The 26,800-nt window shown below is 42.8% G+C and overlaps 2 protein-coding genes across 10 annotated transcripts in view; one reads left to right on the top strand and one right to left on the bottom strand.

Moving 5' to 3' along the window:
- The window catches only part of NDUFAF7 (NADH:ubiquinone oxidoreductase complex assembly factor 7), a 486,324-nt gene that overhangs the window by 7,375 nt on the left and 452,149 nt on the right, over positions 1-26,800 (bottom strand). For 5 of the 6 annotated variants that reach the window (XM_078766537.1, XM_068133137.2, XM_068133142.2 and 2 more), the window contains one exon: positions 17,833-17,957. The exons of the other annotated variant lie outside the window; for it this stretch is intronic. The gene's annotated coding sequence lies outside the window, so the exon portion shown is untranslated. Of the gene's footprint in view, positions 1-17,832; positions 17,958-26,800 lie in introns of those variants that run through there. 6 annotated transcript variants of the gene reach the window in all.
- The window catches only part of LOC137438149 (serine/threonine-protein kinase D3), a 75,512-nt gene that overhangs the window by 28,603 nt on the left and 20,109 nt on the right, over positions 1-26,800 (top strand). For 2 of the 4 annotated variants that reach the window (XM_078766533.1, XM_078766535.1), the window contains exons 3-8: positions 7,611-7,742; positions 10,950-11,080; positions 17,305-17,509; positions 17,639-17,713; positions 17,818-18,004; positions 18,204-18,327. In XM_078766533.1, the coding sequence (XP_078622659.1) occupies positions 7,611-7,742; positions 10,950-11,080; positions 17,305-17,509; positions 17,639-17,713; positions 17,818-18,004; positions 18,204-18,327 (854 nt within the window). The remainder of the gene's footprint in view (positions 1-7,610; positions 7,743-10,949; positions 11,081-17,304; positions 17,510-17,638; positions 17,714-17,817; positions 18,005-18,203; positions 18,328-26,800) is intronic. The other 2 variants (XM_078766534.1, XM_078766536.1) reach the window with 1 other exon arrangement.

Raw genomic sequence — 26,800 nt, 5'->3', positions numbered from 1 at the left:
TGCATGCATGCCATAAAAGATCAAGCCCTATTTTATGTGTGACAAATATAAATAAGCCAAAGGTCCTCTTAGACAGTAGAGACCGACCGTAGAAGTTTGTAAATAAAGCATGGAAATGAAGGTAATAAATTAATTCAAGCTGTGCATGCAAATCCTGAATTGTTCACTGTGAAAGTCATTGTTCGGGTTTAAACTGTGCACATACAATGATCTTGAAGGATATGTTTTCAACAGAACTTTCAAACCAGTGATGCACATATATACTTCGTACGTCGGTAAATAATAAAGAGAACATTTATGATTAGAAGCAAGCATCACCGACAGGCTGCTAGATATCAATTTTGGTTTATTTATTTATTTTATGAACGCGTTTATGGTTTTTACATAAATTTTCATTGAGATTTCTATTTCACAGTTTACACTTATAGAAATTACAATTTTCAAACACTGGATATCGATTGAGGTTGTTTTTTTTAACATGCGCATTTACGGTTTTTTTTAAACGTAAATTTTTATTTACAGACGTTTTTTCTGTTTTTTTTCATTTATGGATATTCTTGTTATGTTTCTTTTCCGGTTTACAGTTATAGAAATTACAATTCTAAATGCCAGATATTTATTGGGGGTTGTTTTTTTTACGTATACGTTTACGGTTTTTTATGTAAATTTGCATTTGCTGACGCTTTCTGACGGTTCTGTGATCTTCGATGTCTTCGATGTCTTCGTCTTCGGTGTCTATCGGCACGCCAAATTTCAGCTTTCTACGGCACCCGGAAGTTACCGAACATTAATATCAGTCAGTCAGTGGTTAGAAAGAGCTTTGTATATTAGATACGAGCAGGAATACCCAGTGTTGCGGGGGGTTGGGGGAGGAGGGGAGAGGGTGGGCAGTGAAGGAGAGGGTGGGATGAGGAAGGAAGTTGGGGGAGTGGAAGGGGGAGTGGAAGGGGGAGGGGAGTAGGAGTGGAGGGGGAGGTGAGGGGAGAGGAGAGGGAGGGAAAATATATACGACATAATACATCTTTTGGGGGGGGGTGGGGGGAGGGTGGGCAGGTAAGGAGAGGGCAGGGTGAGGAAGGGAGTTGGGGGAGTGGAAGGGGGAGGGGAGGGTGAGTGGGGGGGAGGTGAGTGGAGAGAGAGGGAAAATATAGACTACATAATACATCTTTTTATGGCTTAGACAGGCCCCTCCATTTTGGGGGAGGGATGGGAGGGGGTGAATGGAAGGAGGAAAATTTTCCCATGCAAAGAGTGCTTTAATCTCAGTGTTGCCCAGGAAAAAAAGAAAATTGTAATACCCTCTGCCACCATCACCAGATGGCGCTATACGGTACACATTTACATTGAGAATTTACGCCCCTCCCCGGCCCCCCCAGACCACTGCATGAGGCCGCGGCCACATAGCCTATGTTAGTTACCCCCGAGACACCGTTGTATTTGTATCCCGAGTAAAGTATATAAGCGCTTATAGCTGGAGTACCCGGCATGGCTCAAGCGAAAAAGAAACATTAACATCATCATCATCATCATCATCTTACTAAAATACGCCATTTGGTGTCTGTCTGTCTGTCTGTCTGTCTGATGAATTTTTGACCGCAATACATTCCGTCCTTACTTATCCAATCTCAACCAAACTTGACAGGATGACGAAGGGTTACACAATGAAGGTTGCAGCGCATTCATTTGCTCCCATCCCCAAGGGGGTTTTCTCCCCAGAGCAGGTTTTCCCCACCATTGCCGTCAATGGGGTTGCATGTTGAGGTGTATATCCAAAATAAGTTAGCTTTATCGTGGCGTTTTTCCAAGGCCGCTTCGAATAACAAAACAAACGATAATAGCATAATATTAATGTTATTACAAAACAATATTAATACCATTAACATCCCAACTCCCCAAGGTGTTTTTCCTCCTTGAACAAATGTCGAGTCAACGTTTATAAATTGCTTATCATGGCGTTTCCGTGGGAGCAACGGCCCAACGGCATCCACCAGAAGTAAAAATATTATAAACCACAAACACGCATGATTAGCTTTTTAAACAGTCGCTAATGCTGTTTATAAAACTAAACAAAGAAATTTGAAGGAATCCCGACATCCGTGAGGTAAGTTTTACTTACAAACTGAACGAAGATCTACTGTGCATAATATACCACACAAGGGTTGGGTAAATAACATGACCCTTCCTGGCGCTAACATGACGTTTTTCGTGGCGGCCTTTTGAAACTCGCTCCTGCTGTTTAACACGAAACTGAAAGGGAGGAAGCCCGGGTTGTGCTCATTTACCAAGCAGCTAGCTAGCGCTTGCCAAGCCAGCCGTTCCTTAACAGTTTTGAATGAAGTGTTTGCTCGAAGACTAAACCACTTGGTGATCTCTCCACAAGAAACTTGGTAAATGAACACACACCCAATGTTCTTGAGACCCGACCATAGAGCGACTGTAATCTATATACCACAAAGAGGAATGACCCTTCCTGCCTCTCCCGTAGTGATGGGTGCACTAGTATTTGAAATGAGGGCAAATATAATGTAAAAGCAACTACATCCAAATCAGAATCCATCAAAATTATCAAATCATCATTTTACCTTTTTGTTTCATGTATGCTGGTGAATGTGCCATTGATCACGTTTCTGAGTTAAGTTTGATGACGTTTAGGAAGAAGAAGAAGAAGAAGCCTTACCACCAACTTCGACCGCTTCCGGAATCGTTTTATTATTTGTGTTCAAATGTCTGGTAATTGTTTTGTATTTATTCATGCGAATGTGCACTTTGTGCACATAAATGTCATTAATCAAAAAGGCTGAGGCACTATAGAGCGATTTCTTACAAAACGTCATAAAAAACGAACTTATAAATTTATTTTTTTTGGCCGAAAACACTCCCAAGCAGTCATTGATGCACCTCCGAAACATTGACGAAGATCCGTTCAGCCATCTCTGAGAAAAATGGCGACACAGACCAATGGCGACACACACACAGACCACTGGCGACACACACACAGACCAATGGCGACACACACACAGACCAATGGCGACACACACACAGACCAATGGCGACACACACACAGACCAATGGCGACACACACACAGACCACTGGCGACACACACACAGACCAATGGCGACACACACACAGACCAATGGTGACACACACACAGACCACTGGCGACACACACACAGACCAATGGCGACACACACACGGCCCAATGGCAACACACACACAGACCACTGGCGACACACACACAGACCAATGGCGACACACACACGGCCCAATGGCAACACACACACAGACCACTGGCGACACACACACAGACCAATGGCGACACACACACAGACCAATGGCGACACACACACAGACCACTGGCGACACACACACAGACCAATGGCGACACACACACGGCCCAATGGCGACACACACACGGCCCAATGGCGACACACACACGGCCCAATGGCAACACACACACAGACCAATGGTGACACACACACAGACCAATGGCGACACACACACGGCCCAATGGCAACACACACACAGACCACTGGCGACACACACACAGACCAATGGCTCTCTTATATAGTAGATAATTATTGCTGGGGTGCCTAACTGGGATAATGTTCCAATAAGCCACCTGACATGGAGCAGCATTTGTCGCTATGTCTGTTGCATCTGTCGACTGACATGGAGCATCTAAAATCACTTGTTTTCCATAACCGGATCCATCACAGCAGTCAGCATTCAGTAGTCCATATTAATATACAACAAGGAGCTGATACTCTAGGTCCCCTGCTTTTTTGGTTGTATGAGGAATAGATTTGTCTAATATGAAAGCTAAATCTTGACCGACCGACAGATTAATCTGTCCATGTACTTTTGTGTACGCGATATTACAAACACTGTTGAACATTTAGCTTTCATATTGCAGGTATCGATTCCTCATGACATTATCTCAACCTGATTAGATTATGGCTGTGATTGGCTGAATTATGTTGTCATGGCAACCATCTTTGTTTAAGATTTAGCTTTCATTGTTAGAAATTATTTCAGCACATTTCATTGTATCTATTCCTCATGGCATTATCTCAACCTGATTAGATTACGGCTGTGATTGGCTGAATTCTGTTGCCATGGCAACCATGCATTGTGTACACACAATATTTTTTTTAACGTTCAAGATTTAGCTTTCATATTACACAGATCCATTTGTCATACCACCCAAAACGCGGGGGTCCTAGAGCATCAGATCCTTGCTATTTTACACTGATATAAGGCTCATAGAGGAGCTTGGATACATACTACATTCAGGACAAATACATTAGTATATATCAGTGTACCTTTATATAAATGAGGTCATTAGTTAAAAATGGACAAATCTGAAGGTAGATGGGATTTGAACCTGGGCTACCTGCATCATCAGCCAATGCTTCAGATGAGAATGCTAACAGACTTGTCCAAACAGACTAGACAGTATGATTTAATCCTGATTGGAAATGAACCAAGATGCAAACGGCTAAGAGATGAGCTCGGTGTCAACCATTGTGACACCGTTGGGATACCATGCCACATCATAGAATCGTCACAAAAGAGATTCAACTGCTTCCCTTGCTTAGATATACAATGGCTCACATTACCAGCGTGGGACAGCAGAACCGATGGCAGCTGAGCAAATAATTACAGGTATTTATAACAAGCTCTATGCCACACTAACTTGTTACAGGTAATTATCAAGGTCAAACACACAATATACTGCAGGAAAGGATGAAATAACTCTCATGGGGCTTTGAATGTTCTATGAATTGGTACATTTTTTTATTATGCAAACAATTATGCATTTTGTCATACCTTACAATCGACGAGGTCTTGCAATCCCCCCAAAAAAGACTTTACGGCAGACAGTGAGTTTTACGGGAGAGTTTCTCACGGTGTGCATGTGTAAATGGTGTTCAACAAATTGTGGTACAATGTGATACTATTGTTTTTGAAATCCGATAAAAAAATAAAATAAAATAAAAACCTTTGGTATGGTGCAGGTACAATATCAGAGGTAACAGTCACTTCCTTCCATTGGAATCATTGTAATTGCATCAGCCATTATTGTGCTCGGCCGGATGACATTTATCAACAACTATGAGAGGTACCCGGTGTCACCTCGTAAGTGCTCTTATAATCCTGTTGGCATTTTGAAGATTTGTTTTTTTTGTGGGAGGCTAAAACATTCCCCTACACCCAATACGACTAAGGAATAGGGTTGGGGATAATTTAATATTACCTTTCACATCGCTACAAAGGCTTAGCGCTGTAGAGCGATTTTTTTGTAATCCCCCAAAAATCCAACCTTTTTCAAAATTAATGTTTTTGCCTAAACATTCCCCGGCACTCACTGGTGAACCTCTGAAAGTTTGATGAAGATCCGTTCAGCTATCTCTGAGAAAAATGGCGACACAGACACACACCCATCAGCGATTTTTGCGATCTCTCGATCTGGTACTTTAGCGATGTATTCCAGCATCTTTTTTGTTCTTGTTAGTTATGAAAACGTTAGAGAATAAAATGTATGGCTTTTAAAGACATGACTTCATTCTATAGTATCTTTTCAGCGTATCATTTCGTGCACACTTGATGGGGTGGCCCTTTTTTCCCCCATGCCATCCCGACATATGGATTACTACTGTTCTCAATGATGAGGTCATAATGCATTCTATACTCATACAGGTGTACTTGGATATTGCCATAAAGTGCACCCTATAAATATTCTTACACAGTGTGATTGCCTAGTTGCTGTAAACACCAAGTACAAAAAGTTTTAATTAAAACAAAAGCCGCGTCGATGTTACACAATGCCTAGATGCAGCTGTGCCTATAACGTCGATGTTATAGGCACAGGACATTCCTATTGATTCGATTACTTGATGTTATTTTTGTGCAAAGTGAAAATATATCTCGGCAATTTCCCGTGTGTGGCGACGAATTTTTAATATATCTCGGCATTTTCCCGTCTGTTATTTCAGGCGGTGTATGACTGACCATGCCGCGATTTAAAAAAATATATATCTCGGCAATTTCCCGTGTGTGGCGACACGTGAATGAAGCTATGCTCCTCTCTCCACATTATTGTGACGACGTATAAATTAAATATTTCATCGTGACGATTGTCATCAAATGGACGAATTTTTAATATATCTCGGCATTTTCCCGTCTGTTATTTCAGGCGGTGTATGACTGACCATGCCGCGATGTAAAAAAAATATATCTCGGCAATTTCCCGTATGTGGCGACACGTGAACGAAGCTATGCTCCTCTCTCCACATTATTGTGACGACGTATAAATTAAATATTTCATCGTGACGATTGTCATCAAATGGACGAATTTTTAATATATCTCGGCATTTTCCCATCTGTTATTTCGGGCGGTGTATGACTGACCATGCCGCGATTTAAAAAAAAAATATCTCAATGGACTTGAAGTTACAGGCCTTTGAGAATTCATTTCGTTCTATAAAGGGCAACTTTCATCGGATTTTCTTCACGTTTTTTTTCAACTGAGTCTAAAACTATGTTAGCGACTGTGAAAAATGAAATGATATATCGAATTTGATTTGAAAGAAAACTGTGTGAGAGAGCAAGACACCACGGGCCTACAAAACAGGCCTCAAAGCTATGCGAGTTAATAAAATGGTGGATATTTGTTTATATGAAGCCTCTCCCACAATGGGTGGAGCTATGGTTCCCAGAATGGGTGGAGCTTTGAGGTTTTGTCTTCTCTGCAAGAACAAGAAGAAGAAGAAGAAGAAGAACAAGAAGAAGAACAACAGCAGCAGAGGGCACTCTATGAGTGTCTTGTGACGCGGCTAATAACATGACGTTCTACAACAGTACACACAAAATAAAAATGCTAAGTACTGCTGGCCTAGGGACTGTTACCTTATATACAGGGTGAATCAAAACTAGCACCCGATTTCTGTTTTTTCGGCTGTCAGATTCTTTCTGGGATGTCATGTTGTTAATAATTGTCTTGCAGATTATTAATTTTCTTAATTTTTTTTTTTTTTTTGCAGGTTATTGCTGAGAGTTTGGAAAGTTACTGAAGTTGCACCAAATTGAACCATGAATTACCTTTCAATGAATCAACGCATTGCGGCCGTGAAACATTACTACAAATGTAATGGACAACCAACGATGGCGGCACGCCGTTTGGCACAGGAATTCGATATTAACCCACCCCAGGGAAGAAACATACGATTGATTGTCGAAAAATTTGAAGCAACAGGGTCGGTAGCCACTGCAAAGAAGTCCGGTCGCCCGAAAACGGCAACGAATGTAGCTAAGGGTTTCCCCCGTAATAATTTTCCCCTCGAATAAATGGTTAGATAAACATGTCATTCATTTATTTCTAACTTCTTGTGCACTGTAATACAAATGGCAAACAAACAATCAACTGACAGATATATATATATAAACAGAAATCGGGCGCTACTTTTGACTCACCCTGTATATTTTCTATGAATCATATATTTTTTTCTATGAATATATTTTAGATTTTCTATGAATCATATACAACCATATATTTTTATGGTTGTTGTTTTTTCTTTTTTATTGCTAATATCGAATCCCATATTTTCAGCTGTGACCACATCGGACGATTTTCAAACCAAGCCTCACACCCTCCTCGTGCATTCATACAAAGCACCAACGTTCTGTGATCAATGCGGAGAGATGCTGTGGGGTCTGGTGAGACAGGGACTCAAATGTGATGGTAAGCAGGCCCTTTCTGATGCAGGTACAAACTATACTGAAACGCAAAAGAAACTTACCACCTTTGAAACCTTTAAATATCAACAATAACAATGCGTGTAGTAAATGTGTGAACTTATTTGTGGACAATAGTGTCCTCACTGTCAGACAAAACGGTCACGGATGGTCACTTGAACCTTCAATGGTCACTTCATAGCACAGCTGTTGAACAGCCGTTTTGACTGTCAGTGATTAGCCAAGGGGTACGGGATGATTTTAATGAGCTGCACGTGATGTCTTGATATTGGCTTTAAAAAGGCCAGTGCAAAATGGGCATTTCAATCAACATGCCACGATTGTCAAGGGATCAACGGCAGCGTGCCCTGGGCATGCTGCAAGGCGGACTGAGCTACCTGCCACACACGCTATTGAAAGGGGACTGACATTGCACCCTGTGCTGTTCTGTACTGTAGAACAAACTGATGAGATGGTGTATCTTGGTCAAAAACTTGACATGTCATCAATAAAATGCCAATGTTTCAATTAGCAATTGTTGGTTTGTACGGTAGCTCAGTCCGCCTTGCAGCATGCCCAGGGCACGCTGCCGTTGATCCCTTGACAATCGTGGCATGTTGATTGAAATGCCCATTTTGCACTGGCCTTTTTAAAGCCAATATCAAGACATCACGTGCAGCTCATTAAAATCATCCAGTACCCCTTGGCTAATCACTGACAGTCAAAACGGCTGTTCAAAAGCTGTGCTATGAAGTGACCATTGAAGGTTCAAGTGACCATCCGTGACCGTTTTGTCTGATAGTGAGGACACTATTGTCCACAAATAAGTTCACACATTTACTACACGCAGTGTTATTGTTGATATTTAAAGGTTTCAAAGGTGGTAAGTTTCTTTTGCGTTTCAGTATATATGCCGGGGACCGAATCAATTCCCTCCAGTGGGCCTGTCAGGATAGTCTGGAGGTATGCACCCAAGCCTCTGAGCTGTCTAGACTGGGTTAGAATCTCAACCTAGCTATACAACAACACACAACAACATGCATTTTAAGGCCATGTTCCCTGCTAGAGCGGGGGTTAGCCTTGCGGTCCCCATGACAATCTTCTCCATTTTGCCCTATTTTCTGCATCTCTCCTTGTTAACCCCCTTGCCCGCATTTCTTCTTCCACCATCTTTAGCCAAGTCTTTCTCGGTCTTCCCCGTCCTCTACTTCCTTCTACATTAACTTCCATCACTCTTCTCAACCAGTCACTTTCATCCTTCCTCAATACATGACCAAACCATCTCAACCTGTTCCTCTTCACAGCATCAATCACAGGCAATATTCCCATCATCTTTCGCAATTCATCATTTGTCTTCCTCTCTCTCAACGATACTCCGCACATCCATCGAACCATTCGCATTTCCACCCTTTCCAGCCTTCGTTGCTGCTCTACGTTCATTACCCATGTCTCGCTCCCATAAATCATAACACTTCTCACACATGCAGCATACACCTTCCCCTTCAGCTTCAGCGACACTCTCCTCCTCATCAGCACGCCACTCAGTTCCCGAAACTTCTTCCATGCACATCTCACTCGAGCAACCGTTGCCGAGTCTGATCCACCTTCTCCATTCAGCATGTCTCCGAGGTAGCAAAATGTTTTCACACCTTCCAGCTTCACGCCGTCTCCAAGATCCAACTCAACATTTCCTCCATCTGCAGCTCCCTCTGTGCACACCTTACATTTGAATGTAGCTGCCACACTGGTTAATGACCCTCTCAGACCACTACATTTTTGATGAACCCACTCAGCACACATTGTACATTGAATGGAGTTCACTCCGACACCCTTCCTGCACACAGCACACGGCCACTTCCCAGTTCTTTCCACCTCACCACATGCTTTACCACTTGCCATCACCTTTGTCTTTCCGATATTCACCTTCAGACCTTTTGTCTCCATACATTCCTTCCACTTGTTCATCTTTTCCTTCAGTCCATCCATACTTTCCGCAATCAACACCAGAACATCTGCATACAACAACTCCCACGGTAAACCCTCCTTTACGGTCTGAGCCAGCACCTCCATCACAGCTACAAATAGTAGTGGACTTAGTACCGACCCCTGATGCACTCCCACCTTCACCTCAAACTCACCACTGTTCCCGTCCTTCGTCCTTACAGCTGTGCGTGCTCTTTTGTACATTGCCATCACTACTCTGATCAACCATTCCTCCACTCCTAACTTCCTCAATGCCCATGTCAATACTTTGCGTGGAACCCTATCGAATGCTTTCTCCAGATCAACAAACCCAAAAAACAACTTCTTCCTCTTATCCATGTACTTCTCCTGCAACTGCCTCACAATGAAAAGCGCATCTGTCGTTCCTCTTCCTGGCATAAATCCAAACTGCATTTCGTCGATCTTCACTTTCTTCCTTATCCTCCTCTCCAACACCCTTTCCAATACCTTCATTCCATGCTCCAATAACTTTATCGCTCGGTACGAGCCACACTCCAGAGGGTCACCTTTCCCCTTGTATAGAGGGACGAGGGTACTCAGTTCCCAATCCACTGGAATGCAGCCTTCTTTCACCACCAGATTACAGATCTCTGTCATTCTCTTCACACCCCAACTTCCTGCTGCCTTCAACATATCTCCCACAACTCCCGTCGGCCCTCCCGCTTTTCCACTCTTCATTGCTTTTATCGCTTCCTCAACTTCCTTCTCAGTTATCTTCTCTGCCGGTCCTAAAACTGGGTTACTCTCTATGTTGCCATCCCATTCATTCTCTGTATTCAACAGCATTTCCATATATCTTTTCCATCTTCCTTTAATTCCATCTGGGTCGACAACGATTTGTCCCACTTCATCCTTCAAGCAACTCACCCCCATCACACCTCTCTTTCGCTATCTGCTTTGCAATCCTGAATACTGCTTTCTGACCCTCTTCCGAATCCAAGCGTTCTCCGAACATTTTCCTTCATGCCTCCTGTGCCTTTGCTACCTCTTTCTTTGCAGCCTTCCTGGCTGCCTTATAACTTTCATGCTCTGCTGTTTCTGCTCCCGTACCCTTCGCCTTCTGCCACTCTTTGAACTTCTTCCTCTTCTCGTCAATTCAACCTAGCTATATAAACCGTAATCCATCCTGGTGTTTCTTCTTGCTGTAATCGTCACTCAACTGCAATGAAAGTCACATTTAAAGATCAGGTATCCTTGTTGGCCTGAGCAGGTTGTGGTATGAACTACCATAAACGCTGCGCCTTCACCATTCCCAACAACTGCTCGGGAACACGCAAGCGGCGTTACTCCGGCACGTCCATCGGAAGTATACCTTCCTGGAACCAAGATGAATATCACCTGGTATGCCCAATTGCAATTCCTCTTATCCTATTGTTCATTTTACCCTCATTGTGCTTTGTTCAAATGTACTTCTGATAATGGTGGCTGTTAAAAAAGAAGATGATTGAGACATTTGGCTTTTCCGATGCAGTATTTATTTGTTTTATCATCCTGATATTGTTTCTGCCGTTTTTCTACCATTTCTGTTATCTTCTTGTGCACCATGATGTATGTGGTATGGTGTGGTCCACACCACAAAATGGTCTGGATTGCCGCTGTCGTAATGCATCATGGCACGTGACATGGACATCACAACTCTGGGATACTTTACTTCTTAATTATTATCACAAAATTGGAAAAACACAACTTCGGCATTTTCAAAAACTATTTGTAACAAAAGAAGAGGTTGTTGCAACAACACAAATTGACTGCACTCTATCATGTAGCATGAATAACTTGTCTTGCTGGTGGAGGGGAGTATAGATCTGCATCTACAGGAAGTTTTCTGCTTGGGCTGTTTTGCAGGGACCTGTCCTATCTTAGGAGATCACCGATGGTATCTTGGCGTTCTCCTATTTGAGCAGGTCCTTATCACACGGTCATGCGGTTGAGAACGAAACCTTTGCAAAACAAAGCAGCCTTGTTGGAGGACCACGTGGATGCTCCCACCTGTTGTCAGCTGCGGGGGAGTTTGCGCACTAGTGGGGATTCCGTAACCAGGTTCCCCTCCAGCCACACCCATTCACACTGACCTCGGGGACTTGCTTGGGGTTTTCCAGTGGGCAAAGAAATTTAACCAAGTTTTTTAATGAGGTCGCCTAAAAGGATGACCCCCGGCTTCAGAGGAACCGGATGAGGCCCCTCCAGATGTTGTGTACATGGCCAACTGACAAGCCTATGTTCTTCCTGCCAGGAGGCGAATCCAGCTGCTCCAAGAGCTGGATCCTTGAACACCCCCTATAGTCCAAGCCATTTAGCCCAAATATGGGGCCAGATAGGAAAAAACTGCAACACTACATATCAGTGCGAAATTGTATGCAGTAATATATACCAGATAACATATCAAAAGTCTAAAGCTCTAAAAATATGGGGTGTCTGTCAAAATCACTGGTACATGGACCCCCCTTTTCATCCTTTTGCGGTACGATTTGTTCACATTTTGCGATACATTCCGAGCACATGGTATATAATTATACTTTTAATATCAGGAATTACAGCATGTTACAGCCCCAGTACGGCCCGTACGGAACAAAAAAATAAGCACGTAAACAAAATTCCCAATAGCTAAATACTGATCACTGATATGCAAATACATGAATCACTTGTCATGACTGTTTCAGAATTATGGCACATTTTGTTGATTAAAATCACAAACTCATAATAAAATCACATATAGAGAAACTAATAATACTGACTCATAAAATACTGTCGGAAGTCAAGGATTCGCTTAAAACTAAAAAAATGTCCACAATTAACTAATTCAGCTGCATGTAACAGTCTATAACAACAGTCCACTACCTAATCATCATTTTCCTCGTCATCGTCGTCGCTGAAACTGTCCAGGACGGAGTTGGTGCAGCCAGATCCACGGCACTGACCACAAGCAGGAGAACACTCCAAGTTGTCTTGCGGCATGTACACCGTGCGGAACCACAATCGGTCGAACAGTTGCACCGGATAACATTCAACAAATCCTGAGGTGCTGGAGGGAGGTCGGTCATAACAGGAACAAGATTGCCGTCGCTCATTCTCCAGCCCCAATCCACTGGTTGTAGGCTGTTGTTTCCTTTCCACTGCTGTATTTGCAGATACACCCGTCTGCTGTGATATCTCGCTGCAGCAGATGTGGGCGGTGAGGTCTGTGGGAGTATCTTCGAAGTCTTGACTGCGACCTGTTCACAAAACCGCTTGTACCTGAGGGAATCCAAACGTTCATCAGGTTTACCCTTGTAGAGACACACGAGTGCTATCTCTCCTGCAGCCTCGACCACATCTGGTGATGCATCCTCAGCCAAGAACTGTTGGGATTGAGTTTGGAAGAGTGTGCTCATCATGAATTTCTTCAGTGACGCTCCTTTGCCAAGGCCGTACAGTCGAGACGTCGTGTCACATCCCAATACTGCGTGTATGAATAGGATGCTTTCACACACAGCTGCACCTAGCTGACGTTTCATGGACTTCACATTCCAGATGTGGTTTGGTTTTGTAGTGGATTTTGCCTGTGGATGAATGTGTGGATGAATGTGGATGAATCACATCATCATCGGCCAAGCCACTCATTGCATCTTCATCCCGAACTGGCAAGTCTTCTGCAGTTCTGTATTGTGTTCCTCCAAGAGGATCAGACAGGAGGAGTGCATTCAGGACAGCATCCAGGAGGATGTGTGCCCGTACAGCCCTGGAAATTGCTTTTCCTGTTAGGATGTGATCCACTGCATTTGGTGCGTATATGAGTTCTAGCAGCTCCTTCAACCCAGAACCACCCATGAGGTGCCCTATGCTGCCAAGGAAGCTCATTTCCATATGAAAGGCACCTAGCCTTACCACAATACGTCGCATGGGGCTTCCATCTGGCTCCGAGAGAATGATCGACAATGCCTTCCACCATAGTGGCTGATCAAAGGTGATGATGGTAGGTACATCATGTTGTTTAGCATGTTGCGCAATGTAGTTGAGAGTGGAGTAGATGCATGTAGTGTCGCTCGAGCTCAAATCAATCATTGGGAGAAACAGGACAGACGATTTTGAATGCTGGACACCACGATGTAAGAGTTGCATCATCCCGGACCATGCAGGTCTTGGTATCTTGAACAGCAGTGACGTCTTCCACAGTACATCAAGGTTGGCTGTGGGATCATGGGCTCTCATGATAGGCACGCTCCCATAAGTCAAGGTTGCAAGTGCCTGGTCGTCAGCTCTATGGTACTGTATCTGGATTCTTCCAGTTGTTTCTATGTCGCTGGCAGTGACCTGAGCTCTAGGAATCGGATGTCCTTGTGTTGTTCCAGGGGTAATCATGGCTATTATCCCCATGCCATGGAAGGTGTTGTGTCCGTCTAAGGTTCTAATGTTGTGGTCGACGTTGTCAGCTGCATATTGAACAAATTCTCCCTTGTGGTTGGGTATGTCCGTACCCTGGTATACAGCTGCATTTTGGTTGAAACGTGTGACTTCCTTGTATGAGCTGCAGTACCCAGGTGCATGCAGTGAATCAATAAGGAAACGAGGCGAAATGGTGCTGCAGCTGCACCCCTAGTGCAATTTGCAGTGGAGCAATCAGGACACGTGGTCGTGCAGCTTGCATTATAGCCTGACCAATTGAAGCTATCTTCAGCTCTACATCTTTTGCCTTCAAGATCTTTCCAAGAAAAATCTTCAGAGTATCAGGAAGAAAGTTGAGGCTGGCGTCTTTGAACTCAAAGTCTTCCGATGTTGGGTATGTTTCATTCCCTGTTTCCACTTGCTTTATGTCATCCAGTATGAAGTGTCACTACTGGATTATCGTTGTTGGTGGATTCATTGCAGAACACACACGAATTGGCCGCCATTCTTCAGGGTTGGATTACCTGCAAATATAGAAAAGTTGAATATACTATTACTGTATGTTATTGCCAATAGACCTAAACATACTAAATACATGTCATTGATGGGATTAAAAACTAAGATATATATGGTTCACAAACAAATAATGATGTACCGTCGCTTGTTGTGGAGTGAGCAGTCTTTGTAAAACGGGGTGTGGTTAAATAAGACACTAAAACAGTAAAAACTTCACTTATATATACAATATTGTACAGTATGATATCCTTTATTTATTATATCGTGCTAGTGATTAGGTCCAGTGTATAAAATAAGCAATAGAAGTTCAGAGAGCGACAATAATCATAGCATGCGGCATATGTACGTCTTTTAACATGGGGCTAAATGGAGAAAACTTGATTGCATTATTTGAGAGTCACCCCATATTTTTAGACCTTTATACTTTTAGTATGTTATAAAGGTACCTTGAGGGTAATCAATACTAATGAGATCGGTAGTGTTGCAGTTTTTTCCCCGTCAAATGCTAAATGGCTTGGACTACTAGGGCTGAGGCGATTGATGTGCTGAAGCAAGTGTGGAAAGCCCACATTACGATATGGCTGCCAGGGGCCCTGGTCACCCTCTTGCATGTTTTCCACACGCAGGTCCTTGCCTCGTTGAGGGGGATAATCCATGCTGGCACATGTTCTTAAGAGTCTTCACGACTGACCTCACCTCCCCCTGACCAATGTAAGGCCATGTGGGAGGGGGTGGCCACGGGACAACAGGCTGGCAACCTGGATTATCGAGGTTTCCCAGCTTGCCGTGGGGCCCACTATGGTCAAATGGGCAGGTGGAGAAAAGGTCCTGATGGGCCTCCTGCGCTGGTGGCCAATTCTCAATCCTCTATACCTCTGGTGAGCTTCACTGGCGATTAGAACTGCCAGATCAGCTTTTGAGCACCTACATCCTCATGAGGTGTGAGATGATGATCCTTGTGAGATGTGAGGCCTACAGCCGTTCTGTATCTGCGGGGATGTCTCCAGCCATGGTGCAAGCCTACAAGGAGTTGGTCTCCCTTTTGGGGAGGCCACTTTTCCATGGGCAAGCACCTACAGTTAACATACTACATGAATTTCCTCAAAGAGGTCATCGCGGTGCGCTGGGAGGTCCAAGTGAACATCCCGGGGTCTCCTGCAGAGTTTGACAGAGGGGTTGGTCAGTACTGGATTGTTTACCAGGGCATGGGAAAAGACCTTCCCTTGTGGGGGGTACTCAGGCTCGCAGCATGGAACCTGGCAGAACAGCGCCCCACCTGCGTGGCACCCATCGCTGTGGTGTCCGGAGTGGTTCACCCCGGCTTGGCCTCATGGGCAAGGAACCTGGGCTTCCTCCTGTATGCTCCCCACCAATTTGGCGACCTTGACCAGTGAAGGCCTGACCCAATTGCAGGCAGGGCATGTCGATGGTCCTATTGTCAGGTGAGCCTGGGCTTCACTGGTCTACAGCTCCCGATGGGATGCAGATTTGGCTAGCTTGTCCCAGCCCTTCTTGGCTGCGGCCGGCAGAGGATGACGTACCATGGCTCTCTACATTCATACCTTGTTATGGCCCCAAATGCAAACCCCACGGCAGTTCAGCACAACACTTCCAAGGGAATCAAGGCGATCGGGATGACCAAATGACAACCTGTCAGAAGACGGACTACATCCTAATGATGGGTGTAAGATCTAGAGAAGTGCTGGTGCATTGCACCAGGAACTGTTATGGGGAGAGTCTCGAGGCAGCAGTGCCAGCTTCGGATGCGGGGTGCATCGGGTTGATCTCCCAGTTCTGGTGCTCCACCTCCTCACCCAGCCTTGCAGCCTCTAGGTCCAAACCATTACCTGGGCTAGGCCTGATATCGGTGAGAGAGCGAGAGAGAGAGCGAGAGAGAGAGCGAGCGAGAGAGCGAGAGAGAGAGCGAGAGAGCGAGAGAGAGAGAGCGAGCGAGAGAGAGAGCGAGAGAGAGAGAGCGAGAGAGAGAGAGCGAGAGAGAGAGAGAGCGACAGAGAGAACGACAGAGAGAGCGACAGAGAGAGCGACAGAGAGAGCGAGAGAGAGAGAGAGAGAGAGAGAGAGAGAAGGGCAGGGATGACTTTATGGATGATCAGGATGACCCTGACCCCATTTATTTGAAGGATTGGGACCTGGATGAGGGATGAGGTGAGGAGAGGGGGGGGGGAGGAGGAGGAGGGGAGGCCTGCCCAACGTCACATCACGGTGACACCAGGGTGGGCCTGATGGTCCAGCCCACGCCTGCGATCTCCAAAGATAGGACAGGTCCTCACAAAAAAGTATCTGACGTTTTCGACTCCGACAAAGGGTTAACGGCCGAAACATCAGCTTCTCCTCGCTTCACGCGATAGTTAGCACACCTCAGTCAACTTCCTGTTGATTTCATACATTGCACTCTTCTATGCCTACTTCCACCATCGGATAAATGGGGATTACAAGACAACATTAATCAATCGAGGAAAAATTGTGACGTCACATTCATCGGATATTCGAGCATGTTTTAATCCACCGACACTAGAACAGCTATTGTATTTGTTCAAATTTTGTGTTTACCCCTTAAACCCACGAGCTCACCGGAATTCAGATAAAATTATGGAAAGATGACCAAAATGGTTTTCTTGGTAACAAATTATTTTCAGCAACGTCATACTTTTATCCTAATCTTTCAGCATAACTACCTGGAGTCTACCCTGTCCCCATACTGGAGGGTCAGCTGGGGCGGCCGACCGTTGATGGTCGAAAGAGCTCCGGCTGGCAAGGTGAAAGTGATGGTTCCACATACGCTGATGGTACACTCGTACACGAGGCCGATGGCATGCCACATTTGCAAACGACTCATACGTGGGCTGTTCCGCCAAGGCCTGCAATGCAAGGGTACGCCTCAAATTTCAAATTCAGTAAACCAAAGAAGCCTTGCCTTCACGAATGCTTTTTGAGTTCAATTCCACTTCATCCATCAATGCGATATAATTTGGAAATGTTTGTCATTGTCGTTTTTTCTAGACTGCAAGTTCAGCTGTCATAAACGCTGTGCTACCAAGGCATCCAAAGATTGCCTTGGAGAAGGTTTTAACAATGGTAAATGGATAATTCTCTTTCAAACTCCTGATTCATGCCCCAACAAGTGATAGTCATGTGGATTTTTGGTTGAAGTTCCATTTCAACAACATGGCCACCTCCAGCAGAGATCCAGAGCACGAGAAACGAGGAAGACCTTTCGCTAGAGGGTCCAGGCGAGATAGAAGACTCCTCGTCCATTGAGGAGATCGATGAAGAGCTTCCACCAATAGAAAGCGAGCGAGTGCCAGGTGATGGGCAAGACCTGGATGGAGAAGATGGAGAAGATGGAGAGTTTGGTCACCCGATCAGGTAAAACATTGTGCAGTGCAATGACACAATACAAATGCAATGTTGCAATTGATACAAGATAATTGTAGAGATACAAGTAAGCAATGAGATAAGGATGATGAAAGCAATGCACACCAAAAGGTTGTGGAAAGTTTGCTGAGAATTTTGCGATTATATTTTTATGGCAAGTGCCGATGTCCTGTCGATGTGGTGTCCACAGCCCTTCGACGAGCAACAACATTCCTCTGATGCGCATCGTACAGTCGGTGAAATACAGCAAACGTAAAAATACCAGTGTGCTGAAGGAGGGATGGATGGCACATTTCACCAACAAAGACAGCCTGGTAAGTGTTTCCCTTCTGTCCTCCTGGTCCTTTGTTTGATATATATATAGATAGATAGAGAGATATATATATATATATATATAATTATATATACTAGGGCATGCCCGTACTATATCTATATCTAAAATTATATCCCCCCCCTCTATTTACATGAAATGGTTTGGTCCAAAGCGAACGGCTTGCGAGTGGTGACAATCCCCCCCCTCTATTTACATGCAATGGTTTGGTCCAAAGCGAACGGCTTCCGGAGTTTGGTAAAGAAATCGCCATCGCGTGCACAAACGCGCAGGAAAGCGAATGAATCGCAAATTCGTTTTTATTAGTTGTAAAACATAGTTTAACGCCAACATAGTTTGCAAACGTGAAATAAATGAATACGCTCTCAAATGTGCCATCCGAGGCAGAGTGTGCCCGCCACGTTCGGCACACGCGATCGTTCGCTGCTCTCTGATTGGTTGAATCGTTTTTTGGACATAGCTCGGTAAGTAATTGTCCGATTAATATGAAACCTTGAAAAGGCACATCCTCGGGTCCCCAGCAATATACCTGGCAAGTTAAAAGTATATCGGACCCGTGGTTGTCGAGAAACAGCGGTCACAGACAAACGTACAAACGTACAGACAGAGATTACTGGAATTATAGATATTATATATATATATATATATATATATATATATATATATATATATATATATATATAAGTTCAAAACACACCTGGTCACAAGTGTGCCGCACTGACTGGGTCCTCAGTCGAGGTCCTCAGCATCATCCCGTTTCGGCCCTTCAACCTCGATACGGTCAGCGAAGGTGGGCCAGCAGGGGCACGTACACGTCCACATGCAGCAACTGCACCTGGATGCGTACATACCCCACCCCCAGCCAGTGCGAACAACAACAACAACACCTCCACATCCAGAATCCACAGCACCAAACAAACATGGTGGAACACTCAAACACCCACCTTTATACCCTTCACCACTCACCAACAAAACACACCAGATCATTCATACACACATACACACCCATACACACACATACATACAGAACACCAACCAAACAACCACCTACACTTGCATCATACACCACTCAACACACAAAAACACACTCGTGCAAAAATTCATTCATGCAAAAACACACACCCTCACCCACTCACTCATATACACAAAATAAGAAGTAACAATGGTAACAAACAAAAAAAAAAAAACACACACACAACCAACCTACACCATTCGACGTGCCTCCATAAACTTCCTCCATATCCAAAATGAGCCTTTCAAGACAACCTGGGCCACCTTGTCACACACCCTCCTTCTTTCTGTCCCACACACTCCCAGCCTAGCAAGAAATGCAGAAAAGGAATTGCCAATATACCCTCTACACCCCACCTCAAATGGCTGACACGAAACTCGCCAAACCTTCTCCCGGCACTCTGCCTCCAGCTCACTGTACTTTCCTCTCTTCCTCTCGTGCACCTCCTCTCTCTCTCTCTATATCTATATCTATATATATATATATATATATATATATATATATATATATATATATATATATATATATACATATATATATATATATATATACGTATATATATATATATATATACATATATATATACATATATATAAATAAATAAATAAATAAATAAATAAATAAATAACTAACTAACTAACTAACTAACTAACTAAATACATAAATAAATAAACAAACATCTTTCCAGAATGTTAAGAAACTCATGATTTCAGTTACTGTATCCCCTTCACACATTAGACATTATGTAACCACGTGGTTTCTATCTTTTCTGTTTGACTGAAGGATCACGTGTAAAGCAAATTTATCATTATTGGGTTGGCAGAATATCCTGGAGGTTTGTGCACTCGTCTCTGAGATGTCTAACCTGGGTTTGAATCTCGACCCAGCTAGAAAAAATATATATATAATAAAAATAAAATGAGAGAAATAAAATAAAACAATAATATATAAGGCAAGGCAAGACATCACTGTGTTGCATCCCATGGTAAACTGGGAGTCCTAGTCTGCCGGAATTAAGTGGTGGACTTTATATATCCCACGGTGTCCTTCACGAAGAGTAGGCGAGTTATCACCGGCACCCTGAATAAATTACTAATTCTTGCTCAAACCAACGGGGGGAATTGCAGTGGTACAGCTCTGTCACCAGCCATGCGACATGTAAAAGAAGAAGAGGTAGATTGTGATAATATGTCATCAATGGAGCAGGCAGAAAATGGATTGACAAAAAAAAAAAAATCCATGAAACACAAAAACAACCCAAGGTATTTCTGTAAGGTAAGATCATGTGTATCTGTGTAAGATCATGTGTAAGATCATGTGTCATCTTTTTACAATTATAAAGTGCCAAAATGTTTGATTACCCCTTCTATTGTGCCCCATTTACGTCTCTTCCTTCACTTTCATGTACTCCCAATCTCCTTTCCCTTCTCTTCCCACTCTGACTCCCGTCTTACAAATATCTATAGTGACACCTGAAAAAATTATCATCACATTACTATCAGATCTCAAGAGAAACCGTAGGATTTAAAAAATATATTTTAAATATCCTTCTCATGGAGCGAGAACATAGAACAAAAGGAACAGTAGAAAGAGGGTGGAAAGCACACCAGCAGCAGGGTTGAGGGACAAAATAGAGGGATAAGGGATGTGGGGAAGAATGAGAGCTCAGGGAGGACAAGATTGACAAAGCCACAAGAGGTGGGCCACAAAACTTGGAAAGAGGTGGGCTTGGGGACTGTTAATGTGTAGAAAATATCATTGCTTTGTATTGGGGGTGATCCTAGGTGGTTGTAAACAGCTATCTTAGGCCGAAAAAAATATATTGCTGGTCTCTGGTCAGACCAAAGTTCCAGAATTGATGCGGCGATGCGGTTTTTTTTCTTTTTTGAAAAGCATGGATTGTACATATAAAGGCGTTGTTTTTGTGTCATGCCTTGCGGTCCGGTCCTCCTCATCTGCCGTGGCGCCGCCCAGAGAGAAATTAAAGACAGCCAATGGGACAGGGTGGCCTTTTTGTAAATAATGAACACAAGCTTAAGTTATTTTAAAATGTATTTATTCTGAAAATCATTAAGTTCTTCAAGCATATTAAAGACTACCATTTCGTTCTCGAGATCGCCTCGCCGTACCGTCAAACATTCCAATGCGTCGATCGCATCAACACTGCGCATGCGCATTGTGCAAGTGGTCTAACAGGCCGATGGTCTCCCACGATCTCTTCTCCCAGTCCACCAGATTATCACAGACGCTTACAACGTCATGACAAACGACATAGGATACAAGCCTAACTAACGAGACCACCCGCAGCTCTCTAGGCCTTCTGGTTGCTTCACACGAACCCGACAAAGAACGTCTTCGTTTCAATAAATGACAATATCCAGCCGATTGGATTCATGACGGCACGGCACACAAAACTACTCATATCTTTGGGACGGCTGGTTGGATTTGGACAAACTAAACGAAGTTTTGTAGGGGAGAACCGTGTGCGAACGTCGATACCAATGGCGACCCTCACAGACCCGCATTTCCCGAGATAGCGCGCCGGCCCGACAACAACAGGTGCGCGCTGTTGTAAGTACCGTTGAAAATTTGAAGAAAATTTTTTTTTGTTGACGCGCAGGGTCAAAATCGATGCGCGCGCTGACCAGAGACCGGAAATATTATTTTCTCGGCCTTAGACACCTGGAGGGAAGAGTGAGATTGAATAAAATGTGTAATTTGGTTTCACAGATGGGAGACAAAGATTAATCAAAGGAAGGACGTCAGCCGTGATTATGAATTTTGGGAGTTTTATCAGAAGGAGGATGCTGGAGGACCACGTGCGCCCTGCTGAAACCTGGGAGGAGCGGCGAGGGGAAGGGACATAGCACCGAAAGTGCAGAGAGTGCAAGACCTGAAAGGAGAGAGTAGAAGACAGAGACCACTAACCTGTCTGCAATGGTGACGTGGTAGGCCCATAGCCCAGACTCAGCTTCAGCTTCATCGCAGGAGATTCCAATGAGCTTAAATGCCTTAGTTTACATAGCGTCAAGTTAAGCAAGGTGTGAGGCAGGGGAGCCAGGCCAGAGTGGAGAGCAGTACTCCATCAAGCTACGGATGAAGACCATGTAGGTGGATAGACGTTCAGGCCAAAGTCTCATATTTACATATCCATCAAGTCTTATTTACATATCGGGCTAGAGTATCATATTTGCATATCCGTTGAGTCTTGTTTACACATCGGGCCAGAGTATAATATTACATACCCGTCGAGTCTTGTTTACATATCAGAGCAAAGTATCATATTTACATACCAGTCTAGTCTTGTTTACATATCGGCCCAGAGTATCATATTTACATCCCCGTCTAGTCTCATTTACATATCAAAGCAAAGCGTATTTACATACCAGTATCATATTTACATACCAGTCAAGTCTCGTTTACAAATCAGACCGGAGTATCATATTTACATACCAGTATCATATTTACAGACCAATCAAGTCTTATTTACATATTGGATGAGAATATCATATTTATATATACATCAAGTCTTATTTATGTATTGGACTAGAGCATCATATTTACATAGCCGCCAATATTTAATTATATATCGGAGCAAAGCATCATATTTACATACCAATATCATATTTACATACACGCTAAATCTTATTTACATATTGGGCCAGAGTATAATATTTATATTTACATACTCGTCGAGCTTTATTTACATGTTGGGCCAGAGTATCATATTTACATACCAGTCAAGATGTATTTCCATATAGCAGCAAGGTATCATATTGACATACCAGTATCAAATTTACATACACGTCGAGTCTTATTTACACATCGGGCCAGAGTATAATATTACATACCCGTCGAGTCCTATTTACAAATAGGGCCAGAGCATCATATGTACATACCAGTCATCTTATTTACATTTCAGAGCAAAGTATCATATTTACATACCAGTATCATATTTATATACCCATCGTCATATTTACATATCAGGCCAGAGTATCATATTTACAACCCCATCAAGTCATATTTACATATCAGGCCAGAGTATCATATTTACATACCCATAAAGTCTTATTTACATATCAGGCCAGAGTATCATATTTACAAACCCATCATGTCATATTTACATATCAGGCCAGAGTATCATATTTACATACCCATAAAGTCTTATTTACATATCAGGCCAGAGTATCATATTTACATATCAGGCCAGAGTATCATATTTACATACCCATAAAGTCTTATTTACATATTGGCCCAGAATATCATATTTACATACCCATAAAGTCTTATTTACATATTGGCCCAGAGTATCATCTATCTATAATTCCATTAATCTCTGTGTGTATGTGTGTATGTGTGTTTGTATGTGTGTATGTGTGTATGTTTGTCTGTGACCGCTGTTTCTCGACAACTACCGGTCCGATATACTTGAAACTTGCCAGGTATATTGCTGGGGACCCGAGGATGTGCCTTTTCAAGGTTTGAAATTAATCGGACAAGTAGTTACCGAGCTATGGCGATTTCTTTACCAAACACCGCAAGCCGTTCGCTTTGGACCAAACCATTTCATGTAAATAGAGGGGGGGGTTCTGTGGTCGTTGCGAATGGATCAAACCATTCATGTAAATAGAGGGGGGGGGGTTCTGTGGTCGTTACTGCCACGTGGTTTCAAAGTTTTTTTTTGTTGTTGTTGTTTGCACGCATGTTTTTTTGCACCCACGTACGGGCACGCCCTAGGATGTTTACACACACACACCCCTACACAAATTTTTTTTTTTTTTTTTTTTTGGCAAGGAACGGGCACCCACGTACGGGCACGTCCTAGCTTATATATAGTACGGGCATGCCCTAGTCTATCTATAATTCCAGTAATCTCTGTGTGTGTGTATGTGTGTGTGTATGTGTGTGTGTATGTCTGTGTGTGTATGTCTGTGTGTCTGTGACCGCTGTTTCTCGACAACCACGGGTCCGATATACTTGAAACTTGCCAGGTATATTGCTGGGGACCTGAGGATGTGCCTTTTCAAGGTTTCATATTAATCGGACAAGTAGTTACCGAGCTATGGCGATTTAGCCGTTCGCCGTTCGCTTTGCGAATGGACCGAACCATTTCATGTAAATAGAGGGGGGGGGGGGGGGTTCTACCGTACTCGCAAGCCGTTCGCTTTGGACCAAACCATTTCATGTAAATAGAGGGGGGGGGATTGTCACCGTACTCGCAAGCCGTTCGCTTTGGCTTTGCGAATGGACCAAACCATTTCATGTAAATAGAGGGGGGGGATTGTCACCGTACTCGCAAGCCGTTCGCTTTGGCTTTGCGAATGAACCAAACCATTTCATGTAAATAGAGGGGGGGGATATAATTTTAGATATATATACACAAAGAATTAAGTTAAGCACCCCTACACAACGAATTAAGGTAAGCACCCCCTAATATATATTCTTTGTGTATATGTATACATTGGCATATATTCTAAGGTATGTGAGATCAAATAATGATTGGTATGACATTAGCAATTATCCATTGATGAAATTGAGTGATCAAAGTGAAAAAAAGTGATTGGTTGAGTCAGTGATCCGATCACGTGGGTCCTACACACGTTATTGACGCAAAGATCGCTAGAGGTCTTCTCAGAACAATGACTGTACGTTAGAAAACATAAACGTCATCCACACTGTCCGTGATGGACCTATAGCTCCATACTTAAATTGAGGTGAAAATATGCCTAAAATTCCCAAAAAATTTCACCTTAAATTATTCAGAATAAAATATTGAAAACGGCATGATTGTTATGTTTTTATGTGACCATAATATCACTTCTCCAGAAAATATAGCAATATCATGGGTATATTACACCGTTTTGACGACAACAAACTTGTAATGTGCGAGGTTGTAAAAAAACGGGGGGGGTGCTTAACTTAATTCTTTGTGTATATATAGTACGGGCATGCCCTCGTATTTACAAACCCATCAAGTCATATTTACATATCCGGCCAGAGTATCATATTTACATACCCATAGTCTTATTTACATATTGGCCCAGAGTATCATATTTACATACCCATAAAGTCTTATTTACATATTGGCCCAGAGTATCATATTTACAACCCCATCAAGTTATATTTACATATCAGGCCAGAGTATCATATTTACATACCCATAAAGTCTTATTTACATATCCGGCCAGAGTATCATATTTACATACCCATAAAGTCTTATTTACATATTGGCCCAGAGTATCATATTTACATACCCATAAAGTATTATTCACATATCCGGCCAGAGTATCATATTTACATACCCATAAAGTCTTATTTACATATTGGCCCAGAGTATCATATTTACATACCCATAAAGTCTTATTTACATATCTGGCCAGAGTATCATATTTACATACCCATAAAGTCTTATTTACATATTGGCCCAGAGTATCATATTTACATACCCATAAAGTCTTATTTACATATCCGGCCAGAGTATCATATTTACATACCCATAAAGTCTTATTTACATATTGGCCCAGAGTATCATATTTACATACCCATAAAGTCTTATTTGCATATCCGGCCAGAGTATCATATTTACATACCCATAAAGTCTTATTTACATATCCGGCCAGAGTATCATATTTACATACCCATAAAGTCTTATTTACATATCCGGCCAGAGTATCATATTTACATACCCATAAAGTCTTATTTACATATTGGCCCAGAGTATCATATTTACATACCCATAAAGTCTTATTTGCATATCCGGCCAGAGTATCATATTTACATACCCATAAAGTCTTATTTACATATCCGGCCAGAGTATCATATTTACATACCCATAAAGTCTGATTTACATATTGGCCCAGAGTATCATATTTACATACCCATAAAGTCTTATTTACATATCCGGCCAGAGTATCATATTTACATACCCATAAAGTCTTATTTACATATCCGGCCAGAGTATCATATTTACATACCCATAAAGTCTTATTTACATATTGGCCCAGAGTATCATATTTACATACTCATAAAGTCTTATTTGCATATCCGGCCAGAGTATCATATTTACATACCCATAAAGTCTTATTTACATATCCGGCCAGAGTATCATATTTACATACCCATAAAGTCTTATTTGCATATTGGCCCAGAGTATCATATTTACATACCCATAAAGTCTTATTTGCATATCCGGCCAAAGTATCATATTTACATACCCATAAAGTCTTATTTACATATTGGCCCAGATTATCATATTTACATACTCATAAAGTCTTATTTGCATATCCGGCCAGAGTATCATATTTACATACCCATAAAGTCTTATTTACATATCCGGCCAGAGTATCATATTTACATACCCATAAAGTCTTATTTGCATATCCGGCCAGAGTATCATATTTACATACCCATAAAGTCTTATTTGCATATCCGGCCAGAGTATCAT

Source organism: Myxine glutinosa, chromosome 12 (genome assembly GCF_964187855.1).
Source record: "Myxine glutinosa chromosome 12, kmMyxGlut1.1, whole genome shotgun sequence".
NCBI lineage: Eukaryota > Metazoa > Chordata > Myxini > Myxiniformes > Myxinidae > Myxine > Myxine glutinosa.
This window is presented reverse-complemented; position numbering and strand designations above follow the sequence as displayed.